This window comes from Rattus norvegicus, chromosome 14 (assembly GCF_036323735.1).
Source record: "Rattus norvegicus strain BN/NHsdMcwi chromosome 14, GRCr8, whole genome shotgun sequence".
Classification (NCBI taxonomy): domain Eukaryota; kingdom Metazoa; phylum Chordata; class Mammalia; order Rodentia; family Muridae; genus Rattus; species Rattus norvegicus.
Window position 1 is genome coordinate 72022173 of NC_086032.1, and position 23251 is coordinate 72045423.

The following is a 23251-nucleotide window of genomic DNA, read 5'->3' on the forward strand; positions in this document are numbered from 1 at the left end:
AGGGACTTGGTGCTCTTAACTACTGGTTCTCAGCTCAGCATAGCTAATTACTTCAGCATAGGAAGAAAAATACAAAATCAGCTAGAAATAAAGGTTAAAATTCTGTGGGTGAGAAGCTAAAACAACTATTATTTCTCTAACATTAACAGGGCAAAACTAAAAAGAAAAATACCCATGCTCCAAGTGACAGTCCTTTTCAAAATCCCACATCACCATCCACCGCACTCACTGTCCCTGGTGTGCGCAGCCTCCATATGAGGGTTACCCATGATTCCTCACTTCATAAAGGCTACCCATGATTCCTCACTTCATAAAGGCTACCCATGATTCCTCACTTCATAAACTGACATGGTAGGTTTAGAGCACCCACCTTGAGAAGCACAGTATCAACAGTGGGCTTGTTCTCGGCACAGGGCCTCATCAAGCCAAGCTGGCCTCAAGCTCACTACGCTGTTGAGGACTGCCGTGCACTCCCGATTCTCTTGCTTCTACCTCCCAAGTGCTAGGATGACACGCATCCACCACCATGCCAGCTTCGGTAAATTTCCTTAATTAAAAGATCCCTATGATTCATTTCAGCCCAAAATAAGGCAAGCTCTTGATCACATAAATGGTGTATTATACGGATAATAAATGCAAATTTAAACTCCAAAGTAGGTCCCTCATCTCATACTTTGTTCTGTCTGTTCCCCTTTTGTTTTTTGGTTTTGTTTTGTTTTTTTCTTTTCTATTTTTCGGAGCTGGGGACCGAACCCAGGGCCAAGCGCTCTACCACTGAGCTAAATCCCCAACCCTGTTCCCCTTTTGTATAAATGTATCTAATTTTCTTTTGGGAAAGTGGGGGGAATGCACACAAATATTTGACACACATACATTTTTCCTTACTATTGCAAGAAATGCAGATTTCTGGCATTGGTGTTATTTTTTTCCTGATATTACATACACTCAAAATATAAACATTTTAACTGTCATTCTAAATAATCAAAACTGCTAATTTAAACAGGCTATATCTGCATGCAATGTGACTTTTTAAAAAAACTGATGAAAACTAAATATAGCATATAACTGTGACTTACAATAATAGTAGTCGTTAGCCATCAAGTCAACGTTATTTCCAACTTATGTGAGGAACATGGTCGCTTCAGAAACGGGAGCCTCTCTGTGGTTCTATTTGTCTTTTGACTAGATAGATGGAAGGTACCGTGCACACCCCCGTGCACACCCCCGTGCACACCCCCGTGCACACCCCCTAGTCTGCAGCTGACACACCTGCTAGCCTCTGCCTCCTGAGTCCACAATTAAGGGTTCCAGGCTCCGGTTATACAACTCCATGAGCTATGTGGGTGCCAGGCTTTCTCTCATGCCTGGACATCGGAGTAGCAGTAGCTCAGAGTTATGAGTCTGGCAAAGGCTCTTCCTAGGGCAATGCTGCATGGTCAGCATTGATTAACTTTCTATTCCCCAAGATTTATTTAAGCCTTGCCTGAAAGTTTTAACCACAACACATAATTAACTCCTAAGGAGTTATAAGGCCTTTCTAATTTTAGTATATTTAATTTGTATTGTTTTCACTCTTACTTATATTGTAATATGTTTAATTAAAGAATTCAGATGCACTGTAATCACTGATTTCTGTCAGCTACATGTATTTTCTTAAAAATACTACTTAATTTAAATAGCCATACATTTGTTTAAAAATATATCTGTGTACCATTGAATTTTATCCCATCCACCCCATGGAACAAGTGTCCTACACTGCAGCAAACTTAACGGACCCAAACTTTGTCCTTACATACAACTTCTAATATAGCTTCTTCCTATTGGTTTTCCTGCAATAATAAAAACAAGTTTTCTGCTTTTATATACAATATCCTTGCAATAGCTGCAAACACCAGTTATGTTATCTCTTCATCATATGACATGTGAAGTAACCTCCCAGCTCGTCGTGTGCTCATATGACTCCAGTTCCATTCCTCTGCGATCTTTCCAACTGATTTCCATCATTTACTCTCCCCGGCTAATGTGTACTCATAGAAGCTGTTCTAAATATGTGCACTCAGTCCTCACACCAGTCCCCCGAGGCAAGCAGTGTGCTCTGGCTTACATATTAAGGAATAAAGTCAAGGTCAAGTCAAGTATGCCGCTCCAGGTTGTACAGGAAGGTGAGCTGGTGTCAGAGTCTATGATGCTGTCCACATACCTCCACCAAGCACGGTGCTGCGAAACGTCCTACTAAGTACTTATCTTTAAAGTGAGCAGGGTTAGCTATGCTTACAGTAACAAGGAGTAATGGCTCTGCAACTGAGCCAGCTTCTCCACAGCGAATGAAATCTAGACAACGAGACGCTCTACTTTCTTCACCAGTCAGGAGTATTTAGCAGCTATTTAATATAGAAGGAGCCTTGTGCTAACATTGCTTAATCCCCTGGTTTCCTGGGAACATAGCATGCTTATATTCTTAGAATATAGCTAAACTGCATTTGTTAAAGAAAAAATTTCCCCTTACTTCCGAGCGCTGTTACTTCCCTTTATTTGGTGACTTCCATTTCTTGTTCCTTAAGACTTCCTCACCCCAATTAAGAGACTCTTGTTTAACCTCTCAACTCTGCATTCCCAAGGAACAAACTATCATTGTCCTGACTTGAATACATATTGATATCCTAAAGTCTTTACCTTCTTTTCCTTCCCCAGTCCTTGCCAAAACAGCTCAAGTTTCCAAGTCGTCTTTCTTCACTGAGTAAGCATTATGGCCTCAAATGGCGACTACTAAGAGTGCTCATATTTAGAAGACAATAAAATAAAATAAGCATACTTTGTACTAGATATAACTTGCCTGAAATAAAATATTCTCATATTCTTTATGAAGAATAATAATTCAGTCAAGATTCATAGGGCTTTAAGCAATTTAAAAAAGCAATTAACAGTTTAGTGTAACAACAAGAAAACAAACCAAAAAGCCGAAACACACTGCGACACCATTGTGCCTGTCATTGTCCTTCTTAGGTGACTGACAGTCCGCTGTAAGCATCTGGGTTACTCCTCAGGCAACACCGGAAGTTTGCTGAGTAATGCAACTCAGACACCTTTGAAGGCTACCAGACTACCTTCTTTCAAATGTACTCTGACACATGAAAATGGACAATTTCAGTGACTTTTTCAGAGGTAAAAATAAAAGTGATTTATTTTTATTTCCCACACAGACTATTTAAGGGAAATGAATCTATATATAGTTTATTGTTCCAAAGCCTATCATACTTCACAAACTGAATGGACAGAACATTAACAGTAAGCTAGCTTGCTATTTTAAATTCAGTTTCAATAGCACCATGTTAGCTACAGAGAGAAACAGACAAGATGGATATCGAGGGAAAAGAGGAATAAAGAGGTCCCTGAATAACGTTTCAGGCATCCGCCTTCTATGGAAGTCCCAGCACTTGGGACTAGGTTACACTAGGCTGCTATGTGTTAGAGACTTAGTGCCTCCCAGATTGAACCACACCAGTGTCCCCATCACTCTACACTCTCCAGCAGACAGCTGAGTTCTCCTGTCAGTCACTACCGTCATCATCCACACGTCTAATTTTGCCGTGGCCTCACTTTCAGATTTGCTTCCACAACTTCATTACATCTTATTCCAACAAAGCTTTAATTAAATAAGAGCCAAGCCAGCATAATAATGTGATTTGAAACAAATAGTTCTCCCTCCTCTTTGTCCTTCCTCGCCTGCATCTAATTCAAAATTACTCCTAGAAGTCATGCCCATTCCCACTCCCACGCTCATGTGTAAGTTACATCCTGTGACTATAAATATATTTGTCCAATATAGGAAAAGAAACTTCAAAGGTTTTCTTTTCTGGCTGGTAAACTTCTAACTTCTAGTTAGAATATGTTAAATCAGTGTGATTACTATATTTATAAATTCACCACTATATTCCTTAAAACAAACATAAGGGTTTTACTAAGTACTAGGGGTCTATGCACTTTGCAAGTTTTTATCTCACTTAATTTTTATAAACCATGAGATTCTATCTCCAGTTTACAGAGTGAAAAATAGCAAAGTAAAAACAATATTACTTGTCCTAGGTCAAAGCTTGAAATAGAACCCCAACATTCAAACAGGAATTGCTGAATTATAGTGCTACAAATATACTTCCCAATGACTTTGGGGGAGACACACAAATGCCTAATTCCCACAGCATTTTCTCAGTTTTGTAAAAGTTGAGTTTCATTATGTTGCCCAGAATGGTGTGTATCTGATGGGTTGCACAATGCTCAGTCCAGCATCCTGCTGAGCCGGGACTATAGGTGAGCACGGCCATGCCTGCCCACAGGCTTATTTTATAAACTGACTAAAGTGTCTGTGCAGAGGAATGTTCAGGAGAATGCACATACAACCATCTTCACTTGTAGGAACCAAATGGAAACATCAAATCTTTGGGAAAACTTACCATTTAACATTAACAGATTGTCGGTTCCTGGATGAGGATAGCTCAAACGACCTTGAAAAAAAAAAACAGGAAAAGAAGAATTTGAAGTTTATGAAGCTCTTTGAAAAGAAAAAAAAGGTGAGGTGGGGGTAAGTAGGGTTAAGAAAATAATATTAATCACTGTATTTTTAAAACTAAAAAGTTAATCTAGAAGTCATCATATATCAACTTTGAAATGTGAAAACAAAAGGAGAAAGGTAATCTTGGTTGCCAAGGCGTAAGATCACAATGTGATTTGAGATCAAATGAAAACACAGCAGTGCTTATCTCTATCTGAAGTTTAAAAGCAGCAAGGGTGCCCTAGTCCTGCAAACATAAGCACACGTTTTTTAAATGGACCCAAACGGTTTGAAATTTTCTTTAGGTTTTTTTTCTTTGCCAAAAATAAAGCTTCAAGGAAATGTATCAATAACTACAATATGAAAAATGAGAACACCTTTTAATTTTTTACTTAATGTAGTTTTATACTGTCATATTTAAATAAATTCAAAGAAGACATCCTAGGCTATTAATACATAGAGGTGTGTCCCTCATTTAGAGTTTAAAAATTTTTTTATGAAGAAAAATAGAAAATACTAAGGTTTGTAAGAACAGCAACAAAGTGTCTGCTCTAAGTCACTCTTCTTGAAGACTCTCTATAAAATTTGGAGACAACAGTTTGCCTCAACGATGGTATACAGAAAACATACTATATATCAGTGAGCATCTGCACAATCGAATATTCTGTTGGATAATGCCAACACCGAGGATGACCATTATTGAAGCTCATTAAAATGCAGAGTCTTTTCCTGGTATCTAATTCTGATGTTTCATTTTTAAGGCTACATTAAAATTTAGTGCTAGGATTGCATTCTAGTCACCTCGGCATAGCTCTCCTTTAAAAGGACAGTGATTCAACATGAAATCACTGCCATCAGAGGAGTGAGTGTAAACTTTTGATTTTGAAATGATTAATTAGAGTACTCTATGCACCCTTACTCCCCTAGCCAAAAACTCTGACAAGACTTGACATATCCAAATGTACTCTACGAGCCACAGACTGTAGCTTTTGTCGTATTTAAAGCAGTGAATTGATTACCTACTAATATTAAGAATTGGCAGATATTCCAATTTTGAACATAAATATATACACATGCACATATTAATGATGTAGAGATTCACATATAAACATGCATAAAATAATCTCTTGAACATTTTGAGTTCTGATTCCAAACAGTGAAGAAAACTAAGCCATTTTCCCTTAAAAGGTTATTTTACCATCTCTTATTTACTCCCACATTTCATGAAAGAAGATATTAGTTCACTAAATGGACTGTTAAATAAAGCTTTCATACTCTAGAAACATATGATTATGTCTCCTGTTCTGAAACCTTGGTATAGAGTGAGAATCAGAAAAATTCACAGAGAACGTTCAAAATAGAAAGATCTAGGAATACAGTTTCATTGAACTGAGTTTTAGTAACATGTCACAAAACTTTAAAGGACTCACAGTTTATTTTAGACATCAAGACTTTCTTAACATGTTGTATTTAATCAAATTTAGAGAACTATTTAAAGCTATCAAAATTGCTCTTTTCTGACTGTTGATTTAAAATAGTAAATTTCTTCAAAAGTGGCAACCTATATGGTTGTTGTGTACAATTCTGTCCTGATAAAATGTAACACACAAAAAGTAAAAATGTAAGATGCATCTTTCCTACAGTATAGTCAAAGAGACAGAAACACAAACTTCAGTAACATTTACTCACTGCTGCAAGAATTATGCATGTATAGCACATCATAAAACAAAACCCAAAGGGGTGTTTATCTAAACCCAGAAATGCAGCGCCGTGTGCTGCAACATTATATTAAGTAAGTGGAGCCTTTTCCTGAGGTTTTGCTCTACCTAAAGACAGGTGACTATGTGTTGACACAAATTTATTCTCTAATAGGTTCACTATTCCCTTGGACTGTAAAAAAGAAGTCTTGACATTTGAATGGATTTTAAAAGGCACAGAAAACAAGTTCAACAGAAAAAAAACTATTTGCAAATGAGTATATATATGTATACTTGTTCTAAAGTATTAGAAATCACAATGTAATAACTCTTCACAATTGAATGAGCAAATATAAACTCAAATTATCATCCTCTACTACATGTAATATACATTTTAAAGTTAACTTTCATAGTTATTTTTATTTATGTGATCAAAACCAGAAGGTACCTGCCAATTGAAATAATGACCAACATCTGTGGGCTTATTATATGCAAGGAGCTTCTACAGATCTCAACTGCCAATTAGTCTTGCTAAGAATCCCTTGGATTTCACACTATTTTCTTTCTATTCTAATATGAAGACATTATCACAAGAAAGATTGGGTCACTTTGCTGAGGTTTCACCACTGGTGGAATGTTTGCTAGGATAGGAACCTATCCGGCTTGATTCTCTTATTGACTGCCTTGATCCTGACTTCCTATTGATAAAACAATATAGGAAAGGCATGCATAGAGGGTTGTAGGCCATGTAAGCTTCAGTACAAAATAAAACAAAATGATGCTGCTTTGAAATAATCCCTTGTGATGAGGCTACATGGCTGGTGGTACACAAACTGACACTGGTGCCTACCTAGCAACAACGATTTCTTTTCTGAAAAGAAAGGCCCAAAGCATAAAAACTATACTTCTCAGCTTTTGCCACACTGTGTAAGATCTCGACAGAGAATAAAAGATAAAAGTGGGATGTATAATTTTTGGAAAATATCCTTTAGCAGGGAAAGATGTTTGTTCTTTTGTTCTGTTTGCTGAGACGCAGACAGATGGCTAAACTACAGGAGTCCTAGGCCAGGAGCCAGATAACAGAAAAAGTGAAAAGGAACTTAGATATGTTTTAGCCACTATCCTATTGATGTGAAATGACACCATAACCAAGGAAGGTACTTCTAATAAAAGACAGCATTTAATCAGGGGTTTGCTTACAGTTTCAGGAGGTCAGTTCTTTATCATCATGGTGGGGAGCATAGAAAAATGCAAGCATACGCTGGAGAAGTATCTAAGAGCTACACCCTGATGGACAGAACAGAGCAGTGGGTAGGCACCAGGCGGGGTCCCGGTGACACCTCCTCCACGGCCACGCCTGCTCCAACAAGGTAACTTCTCTTCATACTTCCCAGTCCACCAAGGGATGATGAAGTATTCAAATGAGTCTGAGTCTACGGGGTTATTCTCATTCGCCTGCCATATTCTGTATGTTCCACTTTACAAAAAGACCCTCCATCTCATTGAAACGATTCTAGTTTCCTGAAAACCCACAGGATCTGAGCTTACAAAATCTTGAGGAAAGTCACTCCTTATAATTATAAGCAAGCTTGTAGAATGACCATTTCACAAGGGTTTTAATACATCCATAAATAATGAATATGTGCTATTTCTATGCAATTTCCTTTTAGCATTAACGTGGGCTTGGTGGGGAGGCTTAATGGGTAAAGGTACTTGTTACCAAGCCTGAAGGCCTGTGACCAATTTGGTGGAAGGAGGGAACCAACTCCCACAAGTTGTTCTCTGACTTTGAAATGTGTACTGAGCTATGGATACACGCCCATGTGAGCGCGCACGTGCACACACACATTACATACACACACACACACACACACACACGCGCGCGCGCATGCCTTAGCTCATGTTGGCCATTTAAATGTATATTCAGCAAGTGGTTGTACTGTCAATTACAAACAGGCTACATCTTGCTTGGACAAAGTAGCAGAATCCAGTCTAGTAAGCAGCTGGCACCTCATCCTCTAGAGGGATTATGCTGGCCTTCTTGCTGCTTCTCTACTGTGTCAGGAATCCTCCCGTTGGAGGGTATTTCTACCTCTGATTTCTGCCAAGGGTCTCACCGTCAGTCAGATCTCTAAGTGCTAGGTGCACCATCTACCATCCTGTTCCTGACAGCAGCTTCTTGCTTCCTCTATCCCCACATCCCATTTAAAAAAATAATCTAACAGCTTTTCACCACTGCTCTTAAAAAGAGATGAAAGATTTACTAAGAGCAGGGCTCCCGTTTCTGTTACTGTCTTTCTAGCACTACAACAGAATGACATATAATGAGCTCTCAGATATTTGTTGAATGAATATATCATTTTATTCTATGATGTGAAATAAAAATTTGACTAAAAGCAGTTATCTAAAGACATGCTGTATGTTGATAGCAGAAACAAAGTTAATGGGAATAAGAAAACAGAGACTTAAAGTGGTGCTTTTTAATCTTTGCTGAGGTAATTTTTCCCTGTCTTCAAGGCAATTTTCTTTAATGAAAGCCTGAGTATTATCTTATTATTGGTTTTCTCTCTGTATTTTCAGTTCTAATTAACCACGGCCCTCTTCTAAACAGCATCATGAATTCCCCCACACTCCCATTCTTTTCTGCCCAGCACATGCATTAACTCCTTGGTCTCATGCATCCTGCGTTATCTGCTATTCACCACTCATACTCGGTAGACATCTAGCCACTTCCCTCTGGATGACGGTCATAACTGCTCCTCACTACTGATGGGAAAATTGTCATGCACTTTGCCCGCATTCTTTATGAAATGACATCACACCCTACAGTCATAAAGATCCTAGGTTACAATTAATATTAGACCAAATTAAAAAAAAAAGGGCACAAAAGCACAGTGGTTAAAAGCACCAACTCAAGACCTACCACGTTCTACCACCACTTTTTAGCAGCTGACACTTAGCAGTTATTGATAATAAGCTACTGCATCCAAACATGTGTTACATGCTAGCTGGAGGAAAACATGTGTTTGATATGTGTTCAATGTAGAGGTATTTTAATACCCACACCTATGAATGCCTACCTCAAGATAACTAGCACTCCTTCTTATGAACTTTCAATAAAGCTCTGTGTTTGCTTTAACTAATCCAATATTATTTCCACGATCTACACTTCACCTTTACTTCTAGGTCTACACAACTTATATAAAGTTCCAAAACACCTCTTAGAATGAGTGTAGACCTTACCAACCTTGAATAATTCAAACTTCTAATCAGTTCCAGTGTGCTTGACGATAATTTCTATATCCCCTTCCCAGAAATCTTTATGCATACCCCTAAAGCCTTAGAAAGAAGATTATAAAAATGCAAAAGATGCAAAGACCAGACCCCAAGGAAACAAGAACAACACTCTGATTTCTAACTAATAAAAGCCAATGTTTGCTAGAGCAAGTGCTCACTCTTAAATCAAGTGCTATTATAACTCTCATCTACCCATTGGATGCTTACCTCTCTGTCCTAGCATCACTGTATACTATACCTATACAAAGAACACCAAGAATTGTGACTCTAACTGCTCCAAGCACAGTGTAACTAAGAGAAAACAAGAAAGAAAACACTAAACTCAAGTCTTTAGTTATCTAGTAAGATAATGTGTTAGTCATTCCATTAAAACTAATATAAAACTAATATTAAAATCAAGTTGAGGTAATGGCTAAACCTTCTACCATGAAAGCATTTGTGAAAATGAAAATAATGCTGACAGCTACCAAAAACAATGAATAAAAAATCTACCATATCACCATCCCAGTTTTTGCTTTCAGTTTAGCATTGAACAAGAGATACTCAACAGTTCATGTTTCCACCATGCGGGGGATGAGTTCACGACCTTGGGAGTGCTGGGCAATACTGGACCCCTGAGCTGCATCCCTGAGCCCTAACACTTTATACCACACTGTGGGAAAGGCTCTGTGCGAATGTAAAGTAGGCCGGGCTCATATTGGGTAGATTAGGGATGGTAAATACAGTTTGGACTGACAATATTTTTGATTATAGATCTAAATATACACGTAGTCATAAAATCAAACATATTTAGTGTATCCTGTGGACGTACAGATTAAAAACTCATGAGATTTTCATTTAAAAGGTACAAATATATAAAATACTAACTGTAATGATACATGCTATTATACAAGCATGAATACCACATGTTATGATTCTGAAAGTGCTAAACAGATATCTGTAAAGAATAGAATTATAATGTTTACTTATAAAAATAGATACTGTACCTCTATTTGCTTGGCATTTCCATAGATGTGAAGGCAAAGTAAAAATAGATACATGGCTAGTGTTCTGATGACATAGTCTCATTTGATACTTGAAAACAAAGAAGCTATTATAGTTGAAATAAATGAGATAGTCTGAAGGAAATCTGGCTCTCTAAGGCTTTCACACCATATAATCTAACCACGTAGGGATGCCCCAGCTTCCTCAGTATGGAAGTACAAGCTGCCCAGGAACTACGGCCTCCCACTTAAGACATGGAGGAAGCAGTGCTCTTTATTTGCCTCTTCAACTTTGTCAATCGACTAAAATGGTGCACCAGGGCAAAGATAAATGGAATGGATCACAGGAGAACCACGTGAACATTTGTTCTGGAAGCTGTAAGTTTCAGAAGCATAACTGACTCCAGAAGCCATAAATCACTGAAGACACAACCCCAAGTGACTCTGTGCATGGGGAACGTCATCAGGAAGAAAGCGGTCAACTGGCCAGAATCTGCTCTAAGAAACTCTGGCTAACCCTGAAGGCAGAGGAGAAAGCAGGAACACCAATGAATGCCTGTTAACTTTTAAAATCACCAGACAGATACTCTGCCACCTTCTTGGTTCTTCACAGAGGACTACAGAGCTAGACTGACACCCAGGTCTGTTCCCTAGATCACATGAAAGATCAAGATACAGACGTTGTTTGTACCATGGGCTTACTGCAGTTACACCCAGCCGCATGCACAGAGCTTCCGTCCCACTTCAGCAGTTTACTTCAATGTATGGATCATAAAGGAGTTCTGTATCAGGACAGCTTCCAGTGTGAGAGGAAAACAAAGGAAAAACTACATAGAGAAAGCAGAGAAAGCACTGTAAACTTAAAAAGCTCTCCACATAAGAGTATCCACCAGGCAACTAAGATCAAATAAGGTTAAAGGCATATTAGCAAAGTTCTGAAAATTATTCTAAGAGGATCATAAAACTGCAGTCACATGGCACGAGAGCATCTCTCCCAGTGCTCAGTAGTGAACCAGTGACATCACACAGCTCTGTACTCCTTCCCAGCACCACAGAAACACAAATCAAAACAATAGCAAAGTATTTTTTAAAAAGACAACTATTTGTGGAGCCAAACAAATATGTAATTCATAAAGTAAGCAGAACGGAGGAAAGCACATGTGCAACATGTGACCTATTAATTGTTATGAAACTTCCGGTCTGCAGGCATGGAAAAAATCAGAGCTCCAGAACTTAAAAAAAGAAGAGACAATCATGCAACAGGCTTCAGAATAGCATCACACTTGACAGGAACCCGGGATAAAAGATTAAGTCATAATACTGTGACATTCCAAGCTGAGAAAGTGTAACTCTATACTGCTCTGCCTTCTTCTACAAAGAAAATCAGTGTGCTTGTATTTATGAAGGTTCAAAATTTACGTCCTATCGGTAGGAAGAAACTGTACCACAGGCCCAGCCAAACAACGTCAAGGTATCTTTAGACAAGGACATGGGGTAAACCGCACCCATACCTTGGGCTATTTCCTGTCACACAACTCAAAAGGAGGAGGAGGAGGAGGAGGAGTTGATGGTGGTGGTGGTGGTGGTGGTGATAAGGGTATGATTTCTGTGGATCTATTATGGCTGCCAGCTTAGGGTTTTTACGGATTCCCAAGTGTATGTACAAGCGGGTCTCTGACTCTTCTGCCTTCTCTTGGGCTCTTTTCCTTCTGTTCTTTTGTCTTGTCCAACTCCAATGTGTTAGTTTTTTTGTTTTATCAAATTATATTGTGTTATATTTATTAATTATATTCCCTTAGGAGCCCGTTTGTTTTCTAATGAGACAGAAATGGGGTGGATCTGGCTGGGTGGGGAGGTAGGGAGAAACTGGGAGAGTGGAAGGAAGGAAAACCATAATCAGGATATACTTTATGTGAGAAAGGAATCTATTTGTAATAAAAGGAAAAAAATTAAAAAAATAGTCAAGATTACAAAAAGAAAAGGGCATGGAGATCACAGGACATGGCTTCCCAGGATGAAGGAGATTGCAGAGCTATTATGGGTCACAGTGACAGCTACACAGGGCTATGGGGACATCTCCAGACACATGCAGTCAAGTCATGTGCATCCTTACCTGATGTGTTTGCACATTTTCAAAAATGCTGTACAGTTACACAGAGGAATCGTGGGATATATCAGTGATAAATGTTTAATATATTTTATAATAACCATGAAGACAGAATAGTGAAAATGCTAAGGATAGGTAAGCTACAGGACATCAAAACATAATACTAAAAGCTTTTAAAAAATTAAGGAATCCACTAAAAAATGCAAAAGTCTCCAAGGATGAAGGGCGAGGGAGTGTAAGTGTGTGGCCATACCTGACTTTAACCGCTGGCCATATACATCCTAATTTTAAAAACACTTCCAAGCTTGGGAGGAGAGATAGTGAAGATTACAAATTATATACAGAAAAGTAAGACTGAAAAACTATACAGTAAAATGCCAATATTTTTGCATTACTATTAGTAGTATTAAATTTTATGTGTTTCTAGTTTTCCATTAATGAGTAAATGCTTTCTGTGATGGGAAATATTTTAAGAGATTAAATATTATGCTGTTGAAGGAAAACAAATTCTAAGATACTGCTTCTCATATAGGAAGCCAAAATTTATATATACCAAATCATCCCAAGTACTTCATCTTAGCATTATACAGTATGAGCATATGCTATATATAAGAATTCATTAACTTGTTCATTTAAAGAGATATAAACTTCTATCTTAAAATCACAAGAATGATGTGAAGTGACTTTCAAAAGAGTATTGTATATCTGCATTGGCCCAAGGCACTGTAGTTTCTGTATGATAAGGCTTTGGTTTTGAAAAATGAAGTTCTATAGTGTTGTAATTCAGACATTCGTTTACAGTCAAAGATGCTGAGAGGAAGTAAGCGCACCCACACTGAAGTACTGCTGCTGACAGAGACAGTTCCCTGCGAAGAAAGAAGGCTTTAAGATCTGTGCCCTGCTGTGCTCCAACTAAGGTTTCTCAGACAAGAACTTTCACTGAGTTTTAGCATTCCCCATTGAGACTATAGATACTCTCACTGATGCCAGAAGTCTAGATGCTTGTAAGTTGTACTTTCATAAGATAAACTCAATTCTGAGTAGTTATATGATAAAATATTAAATTTCCACGAATATTATGAGAATGATTATTTTAACGTCAGGATGTATTTAGGAAAATGCATGTGCTGCATGTTTCTTTTTTCTTACCAAAAGCCAATAGTCATAAGAAAAAGTCAATAGAATAAGTGAAAATATCATGTGCTCTTTCATAAAACAACTGAATGCATTTCAAAAATCACACCACTTAAAAGCATAGAAAACACGTCTTTCCTGCCTCTCCTTTTATAGATTTGGTTTTCCATTTTGAGACAGGGATTTGTGTATAATTCAAAGGTGGCCTCAAATTCCTAAGGTCTTCCAGGAGGTAGGATTTACAGATCAGCCTCTTTTGCTTTTTGTTTTTTTAAAAAAGTCATTCTAGTATAGAACCTAAAATGTTTGAAGCCAGAAGTATTTTAGATATTGGATTTATTGTTTAATTTTGAAATATTTAATATTATAGTCATACAATATATTCTTGGGATATGAGATAAATCTAAATAAGAAATTCATTATGATTTACATATAGAGTCTAAAGATAATTTTGTATATTATTTCTATTGTAACCGTGTTTTCATTGTGACATGAGGAAATAATAAAAATTTCTACATAAAGCATCATTTTATATTTTGCAATTTTGGATTTTTGGACTTTTAATCTTCTGATTCAGTCTACACACATTTGATAACTGTAAAACTTTTGGCACCAGGAATCATACATAGGTGACTGCAGGAAACCACAGTCACTTTTGAGGTGGTACCCTCTGTCAGAGGGAATTAAGTAGAGCCTTCCAGCATGAATTCATAAAACTGTTTCACAAGTTTATCACTGATCTGTATCAATTTATTTTGCTTTATTAAATAAAGGTACTAAGCATTCCCAGTGTTTTGTAATTGTTTTTGCCTTGTTCTCCTATACCAGAGTTTCTAGGAATGGGTTTTTAATAAAATACACAACTGTGGGGAGTGGACCCGACATAAGCTTGAGATCCTCTGTGCACTTGAAAGTTCCCAAGTTCCAGAACATAATTTCTCACACTGAAGGCTTCAAATTCATCTAAGTCATTTGCACCTTTGCACTTTACTCTCTTTCATAAAAATCAATGGGAAACAAACAGGGCAAAATGGGAAGAGCACGAGAATCTGGTATTCCACACTTAAGAGAATCTGGTATTCCACACTTAAGAGGTTCATATCCTCAGGAGCAGGCTCCCTAACGTCAGCAGGGCTTCTTGCTTCCAGAGTCGTAAACATGGCAGTTTATCAGTAAGTAATAAAGCCAACAGTAGGTAATAAAATCTCAGGTTTTTTAAATCCTTTGAAAAGCATGTACTTCAAAATATTTGTTGGCATACAATCACATTCGGAGTCCTTGTTTGTGAATTTTCTAGAACTATTCAGGGAACAGTAGAAAAGTCATTATTACCAGCTGAGACTGATCATCTCAAGAACTGTTACACAAACTGTATTTCTCCCTATAGTCTTTAAGTCAATTTTTATGAGCTGAAATTCAATTTTTTATTTTTACAGTTTGAGGGAGAGCACTGTGTTTAAATGCTTGCACAGCAAGACCCTTCTTTTTTTTCCCACAAATTGTTAGGGGCGGGAGGAGGGAAGGTTTAACAATGATCTGCCTTGTTCTGTTGTTTAAAGGGGAATGCACTGACTCACACAAACATGAAAAGATCACAGACTATTTTAAGTAAATATGCAAATATAAAATGGTAAAATGATGAAACTATACTTGGCAAGCGTGATTTTCTCTAGGCACTTAAAATTCCACACTTATTCTTCCTTTGGAAAGAAAGCAGTTTGCCCAGAACCAAAACCGTCATTAGAAATAGTGTGTCAGCAGAGAGAACACGCTGCAGATAAATAAAGCAGTTGGGTCAGAAGCATTCAGGCTCAGGAAAGCACATCACAGTGTGGTAGTGTTTCTGATTCCCCAGCAAAGGACAGCACATGCCTGACAACAGTGCATGAGCCAACAGTGTCATGTGGCCCTCAACAGCAAGCTCAGACCAGTTTTTCAGTTCTTCAAAAGTTACAATCTCACATATGCTTTTCATGCAATGATACTACTTCCTCCCGATAATTCTTCATTTTTCTACTCTAGCTGCGTATCAGGATTTCCTTTATTCCACACATACGTTAGAAATAACTTTCCACTTACCATCTCTACACATCTTCTCCATGGTATTTCCAACCTCTATAGATTTATGTATATAGTTATAGTTTGGTATACGGTCTCTATCTTTCCCTAGAAGGCTATACTTCCCACAGGGATAGAGAACATGGCTTTCTTCACAGTGCAGTAGGCCAAGGACAAAGTTGGCACAGTCAGTTCCATCTCTGGCTGCCACCACTTGCTGTCTGTACATCTCCAACAAGCTGAGAGAGCTATCCATTTGCTATACTAGACCATAAAACCCTCTGTCTTCACTTTTGAAGCGGGTGCTGGAAAAGGGAAATGGCTAGAGCAAAGAATTGTCGGAACAGGGGGCTAAGAGGTTGCTTCTGTGATTGTAGTCACTTAGTTCTAAGTGAGATCAGTACTGTTCACACTCTACTCTGACTCAACTATTTGCCCCCTGCTCATAACCACTTTGAATAGTTTGTTTTCCTTTAAACTTATGAATAGAAGTAAATGAGAATTTATAGATTTGCCTTTGACTCCTCAAGAATTCAGCTTCCACAATGCTTCCCACCAGTTCTTGCCTCTTTACATCTTGAGCCATATCTGGTCAGTTGTTAGGATATCATGGAAATGATGGAGAGACATCTGAGGCTAGGCTCTAGGACACAGACATTTATACTTATCTGTACCATTTACTCTGGGTAGCAGGGGATTGGGGATAGGATGAGGTACACCAGCATCCATGCTGTGGCAAGAATAAAGCAGGCCTGTGGAGAGGTCCACATGGCAAGGAACTGAGGTTTGTTATCCCAGTAGCTTCACACTAACTTCCTAATCACAGAGAGGAATCCTTCAGCCTGACTGAGGGTCTAGACTGTAGGGTCAACGAGCCTCTCGACTGCTACCTCATGAGACCATTAGCCGAAAATATCAAGTTGCTCCCCAATTTTAACCTTTAGAAATTATATAAGATAGGTGATTATTGTTCACGTTTTAAGTTAATTTTGAGCTGTTTTGCAGCATTAGACAAGTAATATAATCTCTTGTTACAACAGAAAGAAAATGAGGAGCTCATTTCAAATTTTGCATTCTCCATATCCTGTCTATTGGTAGATCTCTTGAGGAAGACAAAGCAAAAAAACGGTCTCAGGAGATATTTTATGAGAAACACATTTGCAGTCTGTCTGTGTCTGAGGCAGGGGAAATGATTTTCTGAGATGAAAAGACAAGAGAAGACAAGGTGCTGCCCTGAATCTGAGGAAGGGAAAGATGGGGAGACAATGATCACCCTGGATACCCTGGCTGCTTTCTCTATTTGCTATCGCTGTGCTTAGACAGACTGTGTGGGTCTAGCATCGCTATCCCGTACAAATGCTATGGTCCTAAAGTGTGGAGAAAGAAAATACTTAAGGCCGGAAACATGGCATGAGCCAGCAGGTGGAAGAAGAAAACATCAAGTAGGAGTGTTCAGCTGACGGTGTTGATAGCAGCACAACGGCAGCACGGGCAGCCGTACGTCTTTGCACTATGTGCAGATGTTTTCCCAAAGCTTTCCCCTTTTTTGACATAATACATATGAAAAATAAAATATTCCAGCTAGAAACAGAAACTGGCAAACATGGTGAGCCATAAACCTTGCAGAAGGACTATAATCCTGCTTTTCTGGAGCCTGAGATGGTTTTTCTAACAAATTGTCTGAATTCCTTGTAATTTTTAACCATTACTCTCAGCATCGTTCTGTCACTGCATTTCCCTTCTGGGCCTCTTTAGATGCCCTTCTACTATGTAAGATGCCTAGGCTAGAAAAAGAGATGATGAATAGTGTGGCAATGAACATTTTCTCTATTGTCTTCCGGAAGCCATGTCAAGAAAGGCCAAGAGAAATAAAGAAAAGCTTTTCGTCATCCATGGTAACAGTGAACTATCTTGACTTTGTGCTAGGAGTTTTTCTCTCTAGAGAAAACAGAATTTTAATGAAGAAATTCATAACTGTAAGCTGTTGTGTTTTCTTGTAAGCATTGTGTTTACTTCTGAGACCATCTTGCTACCTAGCTCAGGCCAGCACGGAACTGACATCTTCCAGCCTCAGTCTCCTGAGTGCTAGTGCTATAGTCCCGTGCCACCACACCTAGTGTGAATTCTGTTTTGAAATGGACGATGCAAGGGAAAAATACTCACTGTGAAAAAGAACAAGATCTCATACAGAGGGCCTAAAAATGTATGAGAGGCAAAGATCAACAGCAAAACCCATGAGGAAACAATGAAAAAATCCAAAGCATAACCTTATTAGTTTGAGGAACTGCCAGTAGTGTAAGTCAACAAACAGCCCGGCCCTTAAAATGAAAGGGCTGGAAAGACAAAGGGACCTGAAGACTCTTAGACATCTGATCACTGTTATCAACTTACTTGACAAGAAAATGTTGTCTGTGGGGCAAACAGTTCTAAGAAAATTACCTTTGTAGATTAAAACTGCAGATTTAAAAAAAAAAAACCATGACTCTGAGTCAATGAGGAGTTCTGAACTAGAAACAACAGTTAGTATTCTAGTGAATTCACAATACACTAACTCTGCTGGCTCCATACTGATTTGTCACCTTGACACAAGCTAGAGTCATTTGGCAATAGGGAATCAATTGAGAAAATGCCTCCATAAATTTGCTAATTGTTTGATTGATTGGGAGAACCCAGCCTATTACTGATGATGTCATCCTTTGGCAGGGGGATTGAACAAGCAGTGAGAAGCAAGCAAACAGTGCTACTCCAAGGTCTCTCTTCTGCTCCTGCCTTCGCCACCGCTGGGTTCTTGTCCTGAGTTCCTGCCCCGACTCCCCACTGATGGACTAAAAGCTCTAAGATGAAATAAACCCTTTCCTCCCCAAGTTGTGTTGGTTATGGTATTTTATAGCAATAGAAACCCTAACTAAAACATAGACAACTAAAACCTCTCTTTCCTCAGGGTGATACAATTACAAAATTTTCGCCAGTAATAAAACAGACAATAAGAAACAGACAATAACACATATGAAGCAAGAATGTTATGAAGTTTCTTCATTTATCAGTTAGTTTTTATATGAGTGCTAGTTTTCCGTAAGCAGACAAACCAATATATGATATAAAATCGATGCTAGAAAATGCTACCTACCCTTGAGAGGATCGTGCTCTGCTCTCATGATATCAATAAGGGAATTTTCCAGAGAGTGCATATTCAAGCTATCATACATCCTACTTCGATCCTGGAAGACAGAAAAAGAAAAGATATAAGATCTATGTAATTTTAAAGTCAAAAACATAATCTTTCTCACATAAAACAGGACAATTTATTAATACATTATTACTTAACTTATATCCCAAGAAAATACTGATACTTAAGGATCTTGTTAACTAAAATGTCTCTTATTGAGGGAAACAGTTTTAACACATTCACCTCTAAAATATTTAAAAATTAATGTAATTTCATTGGCAGTATAAATGAATGCAGTAAAATAATCTCTGATCATTTTTGCAAACATACAGAAAAATCATTTTCAGTTGCTTCATGTTTTTCTCATATATTTAGGAAGGCAGATATAGGCACTTAGAAAATAATTATCTTGGAAGAATTTAAGAATAGCACCACACTTTAAACATCTATCAGGTACTTAAAAATTGATTTAGTCATCCAAATTGTAAAACAATGAATGTGTAAACATCCTATACACTAAACTCAAATGCAGGATGCTAATATCAGAAAAAGGATGGATGCCTAGAGTATTTACATTCAAATCTCTCTCCAAAGTGCTTCCACAGCTTACAGTTCTTCCTCTCCTAACTCCGCTGCAAAAGGCAGGCAGGCAGGCAGGCGGGCGGAAGCAGAGACAGGAAAGGCAGTCTTTGCTCACATTCCCACTTCCCCAACTCTGAGAACTTCCTTCTGTGTTGTCAGTAGCCTTGTTTGCTCAAAGTACAATCCCCTTGTTTGCTTAGCAGAAGTTCTTTGGTGCCTATATATTTAATACTATGTTTTGTTCAATACAGACTCAATGATTATGCAATGGAATATGTGGGAAACTGGCCTAACAAGTACGGCCCATACCCTCCAAAGAGTCTGGAAGTCTTTTCCTAAAATATGTCAGTGCCATCCCATCAACAATGTTATTTGCATAAATGTACAAATTCATATATACGTGGGGGAAGACCACACTCAACTCTCAAAATGATCAGCACAGGAAACAAGAAAAGAATCAGAAAAGTAAGCCCACAGTTTTCATGGAAACAGAAGTACAACACTGTTTAAGCTGGATCCACATGCTACAAGTGATACTGTAAGTCTTTAGGATTATATGTACCCATAGGTAGATTAACATATATCATTTTCTTTAAAAAAGGTTTATAGCTTTCATCATTTTCCGAAGGGCCCAACAATCCAGAAAATATTCAGAACTAGGTCTTTGGAGAACTGAAGAAAAACATAAGGTTTGTCTGTTTATTCCCCTTTTAGGTTTACTTAGGATTGTGTGCTTTTTAAAGCTAGGGAGCCAGAATCAGCACTGTAGACTAAACAAGGTGCGGTCAAGGCATTAGGAAGGGTGAGTAGTAACACGGAATGATGCGAAGATGCTGGAGAGGAGGCTCATGTCCTAACTCAGCCAACTACCACCCAATTAGTGACCTTCAACTGGAAGATCCTAAACACACAACATACCCATCCATCTGGAATGTTCTCCACCAGAACAAGTGAGCTTGGAAAGGGGGGCAAAGGGAATCAACGAAATGTTGCAGTGCTTTTCTAAACTGAACATGCGTCAGAACTACATGGAAGGTAGTTACTACACACTGAGTCTTATTCAGCACTTCGTAGGGGAGAGTGAACCCACTGGCCAGACCACATTATAGACAGCATTAAGCTTTGTGATCTTCTACACCACAGAACCTCTTTATACTCTGGCTCCATCTTGTAGAAAATAACCATGTCAGAGTAAATGGTGCCTATAGGTCACTTAACATCATAGAAGAAAATTAAAAGTATTGTAACAATAAATGACATAAAATGGAAGACAGAAGATGACCTCTGTGCAAACAAGACCAACATAGTTACTGATGTCTTCATTTTCACTGACTCTGTTTCTATTCTACAATGTGTACAAGGAATGTGTTTATGCTTCTCCCACTAAACTTCTAAAGTAATTAAAGCTAGGGTCCTTCTAATCACATATCTAGCTCTCAAATGTCTTTTAAATACTTCTTTATCTCTGCCATAAAATCTCTATAAAATATATAAGTTGAGCTATTTGAGTAAAAGGCTACTATTAAAATAGTAATTATAAAGGACTCAATCCAATCCTCTCTAGAATCTGCTAATTGATTAAACTGGGCCAAGTATCAAATACCAAAATAGCTTTGCTAGCAAATGAATTTCTTGCTACCGAATGGAAGACATGTTATAGCTGAGAACTATCTTTTCAAGACAACAGTTTAAAACAAACCACATTTGATGATTTATATGAGGCTATAAAACAAAGGATAAGATAAGGATACCAGCAAAAGATTTATTCATCAAAATTGTCATCAGTTTAAAACTATAAGGAAAATTTGAGGCAGTTTAGAAATAAAGGACTGTACTCAGCAATCCTGACATGCTAACGAATACAGAAAATCATGGCAGTGTATCTTCAAGTTATCGTTGCCTGGCTATTTAAGTGTTACTAAGGCATTTCAGAAAAGTCAGATTCTGAGAAACAGCTCACAGAGAACCTGTTCTACAGTGTGATGAGGTAAGTGGAGTGTTACAGAACTAAGAGGAAAGTGCCGTACAGTGACAAGAGAAACAGTGACTGAAAAGCACACGTGCTCTGAAAGTGTACTCTCTCTGTTACTACCTTTCTTTGCCCATATATTAGCCACAGGCTCCTGTGGGGATAGAAAGGCAGACAGATTAAAGAACTGAAGTTGAGACAGTAAGTACCCTGGGAAAGCACCCCCTACTGCTTTTCACCTTTGGCCCTGTGTGGGTTTAAGGCTCTGTGATCCTGAAGTTCAGGGTCCCTGAAGCAAGGCCACTGTATCACAACCTGCTGGCCTTGCTCTCCTACCACATACCGATCCTCAGGAAACCTACAAAAGAGTCAAGTGACACATTTCCCTAAAACAAGATATCCAGATTGTGATTTATTACTTTATATCAGTTTGGATGTTTGATCAGTAGAAAATATCTCCAGTTAATTCAAGGTAGTTTCCAGGATATACAGCAAATATCCAGCACTGGATTTCTGAAAACTGCCCACCAAGTTACAGACCAACATATTTAATAGGTTTCTCAGGACGTACTGCAGAAGTGACACACATAAAAAATAAGCAATAAACAACCTTAGTTCAAACGAAGGGTACTTTGATTTAAAATGTATAAGAATTCACAAATGAACATACTTTAAAAAAATCTTACTGAAAATTCTATTTAAAGGAAATTAATAAGTAACAGTTTTAAGCATGATTTCTTACTAAATGCTAAAAGCATGCTCAAATTAATGAATTTTGGACACATCTAATATACTAGAAGCATTAGCTATAGCTTCAGTTCTCAGGAGATAGAGGCAGGGACATCTCAAAGTTAAGATCAGCTTGAGGTATATAAAGTAGTAGCATCTTATTCTCAGAAACAAAGAGAAAAGCAAAAAAGAAAACCTAGCTTAAGAGAAATCAGCAGAAATATCTAACAGGGGCACGGGGCAGGGAGCTCAGTGGGTAAGGTGCTGGCCTCACAAGCAAGACCCATGCAAACTATGGCATGGTGGAGAGTTCTCGGAATCCCGAGACTGGGCAGGAGGAGAAAGGAGGGTGCCTGGGGTTCACTGGCCAGGTGTCCTTGCCTAATTGGTCACCAATTCCACGGGATGACACCTCTCCAGCCTCATGTCCATATGCACACATACCTGCGTACACACCTGCACTAAAAACACTGAGAGTTTTTAAAGTCAGGAATGTACATAATTTACATATACTTTAAAAATATTTTAAATTTGAAAATTTTTCCATAAAAAATATTTTAAAAAATCAACCCATAAAACTTAACTTGAAACAAATGACATAAATTAATCTATGAAAATATTTTTTCCATTTACTAAACTTAATTACATGTTCAGATCTTGTTGTAAGTCATGGCTGAAGTTTCATGAATTAAGGTATTAGGTCTGTAATTTATTATAGTGTAGATCTCATTCATTTCAGACTAAAGGAAATAAGTTAAGTGGTTTAATGTAATCATACAAAAAGCGTATGATCACAAAAATAAAAGCCCAAGATATTAAATTAATCATTCTAAATATTTAATCTTTCTGAACGCTGAGGAATTACTCCACATTTTATGCTGCCAGTGTCAGTTTACCTAGCTTCTGTTGTGTTTTTAAGAACTCCAAATGCCACACAGTTTTATGGAAAAATAGAAACAGAATAGAATGTATAAAAATGACTG

At 38.0% G+C, this 23251-nt stretch overlaps 1 protein-coding gene across 18 annotated transcripts in view; it reads right to left on the reverse strand.

Annotated features, from left to right (window-relative positions):
- The window catches only part of Cpeb2 (cytoplasmic polyadenylation element binding protein 2), a 56055-nt gene that overhangs the window by 22215 nt on the left and 10589 nt on the right, over nt 1-23251 (reverse strand). For all 18 annotated transcript variants that reach the window (XM_039092809.2, XM_039092807.2, XM_039092804.2 and 15 more), the window contains 2 exons: nt 18950-19040; nt 4449-4499 (listed from right to left, as the gene is read on the reverse strand). In XM_039092809.2, the coding sequence (XP_038948737.1) occupies nt 4449-4499; nt 18950-19040 (142 nt within the window). The remainder of the gene's footprint in view (nt 1-4448; nt 4500-18949; nt 19041-23251) is intronic.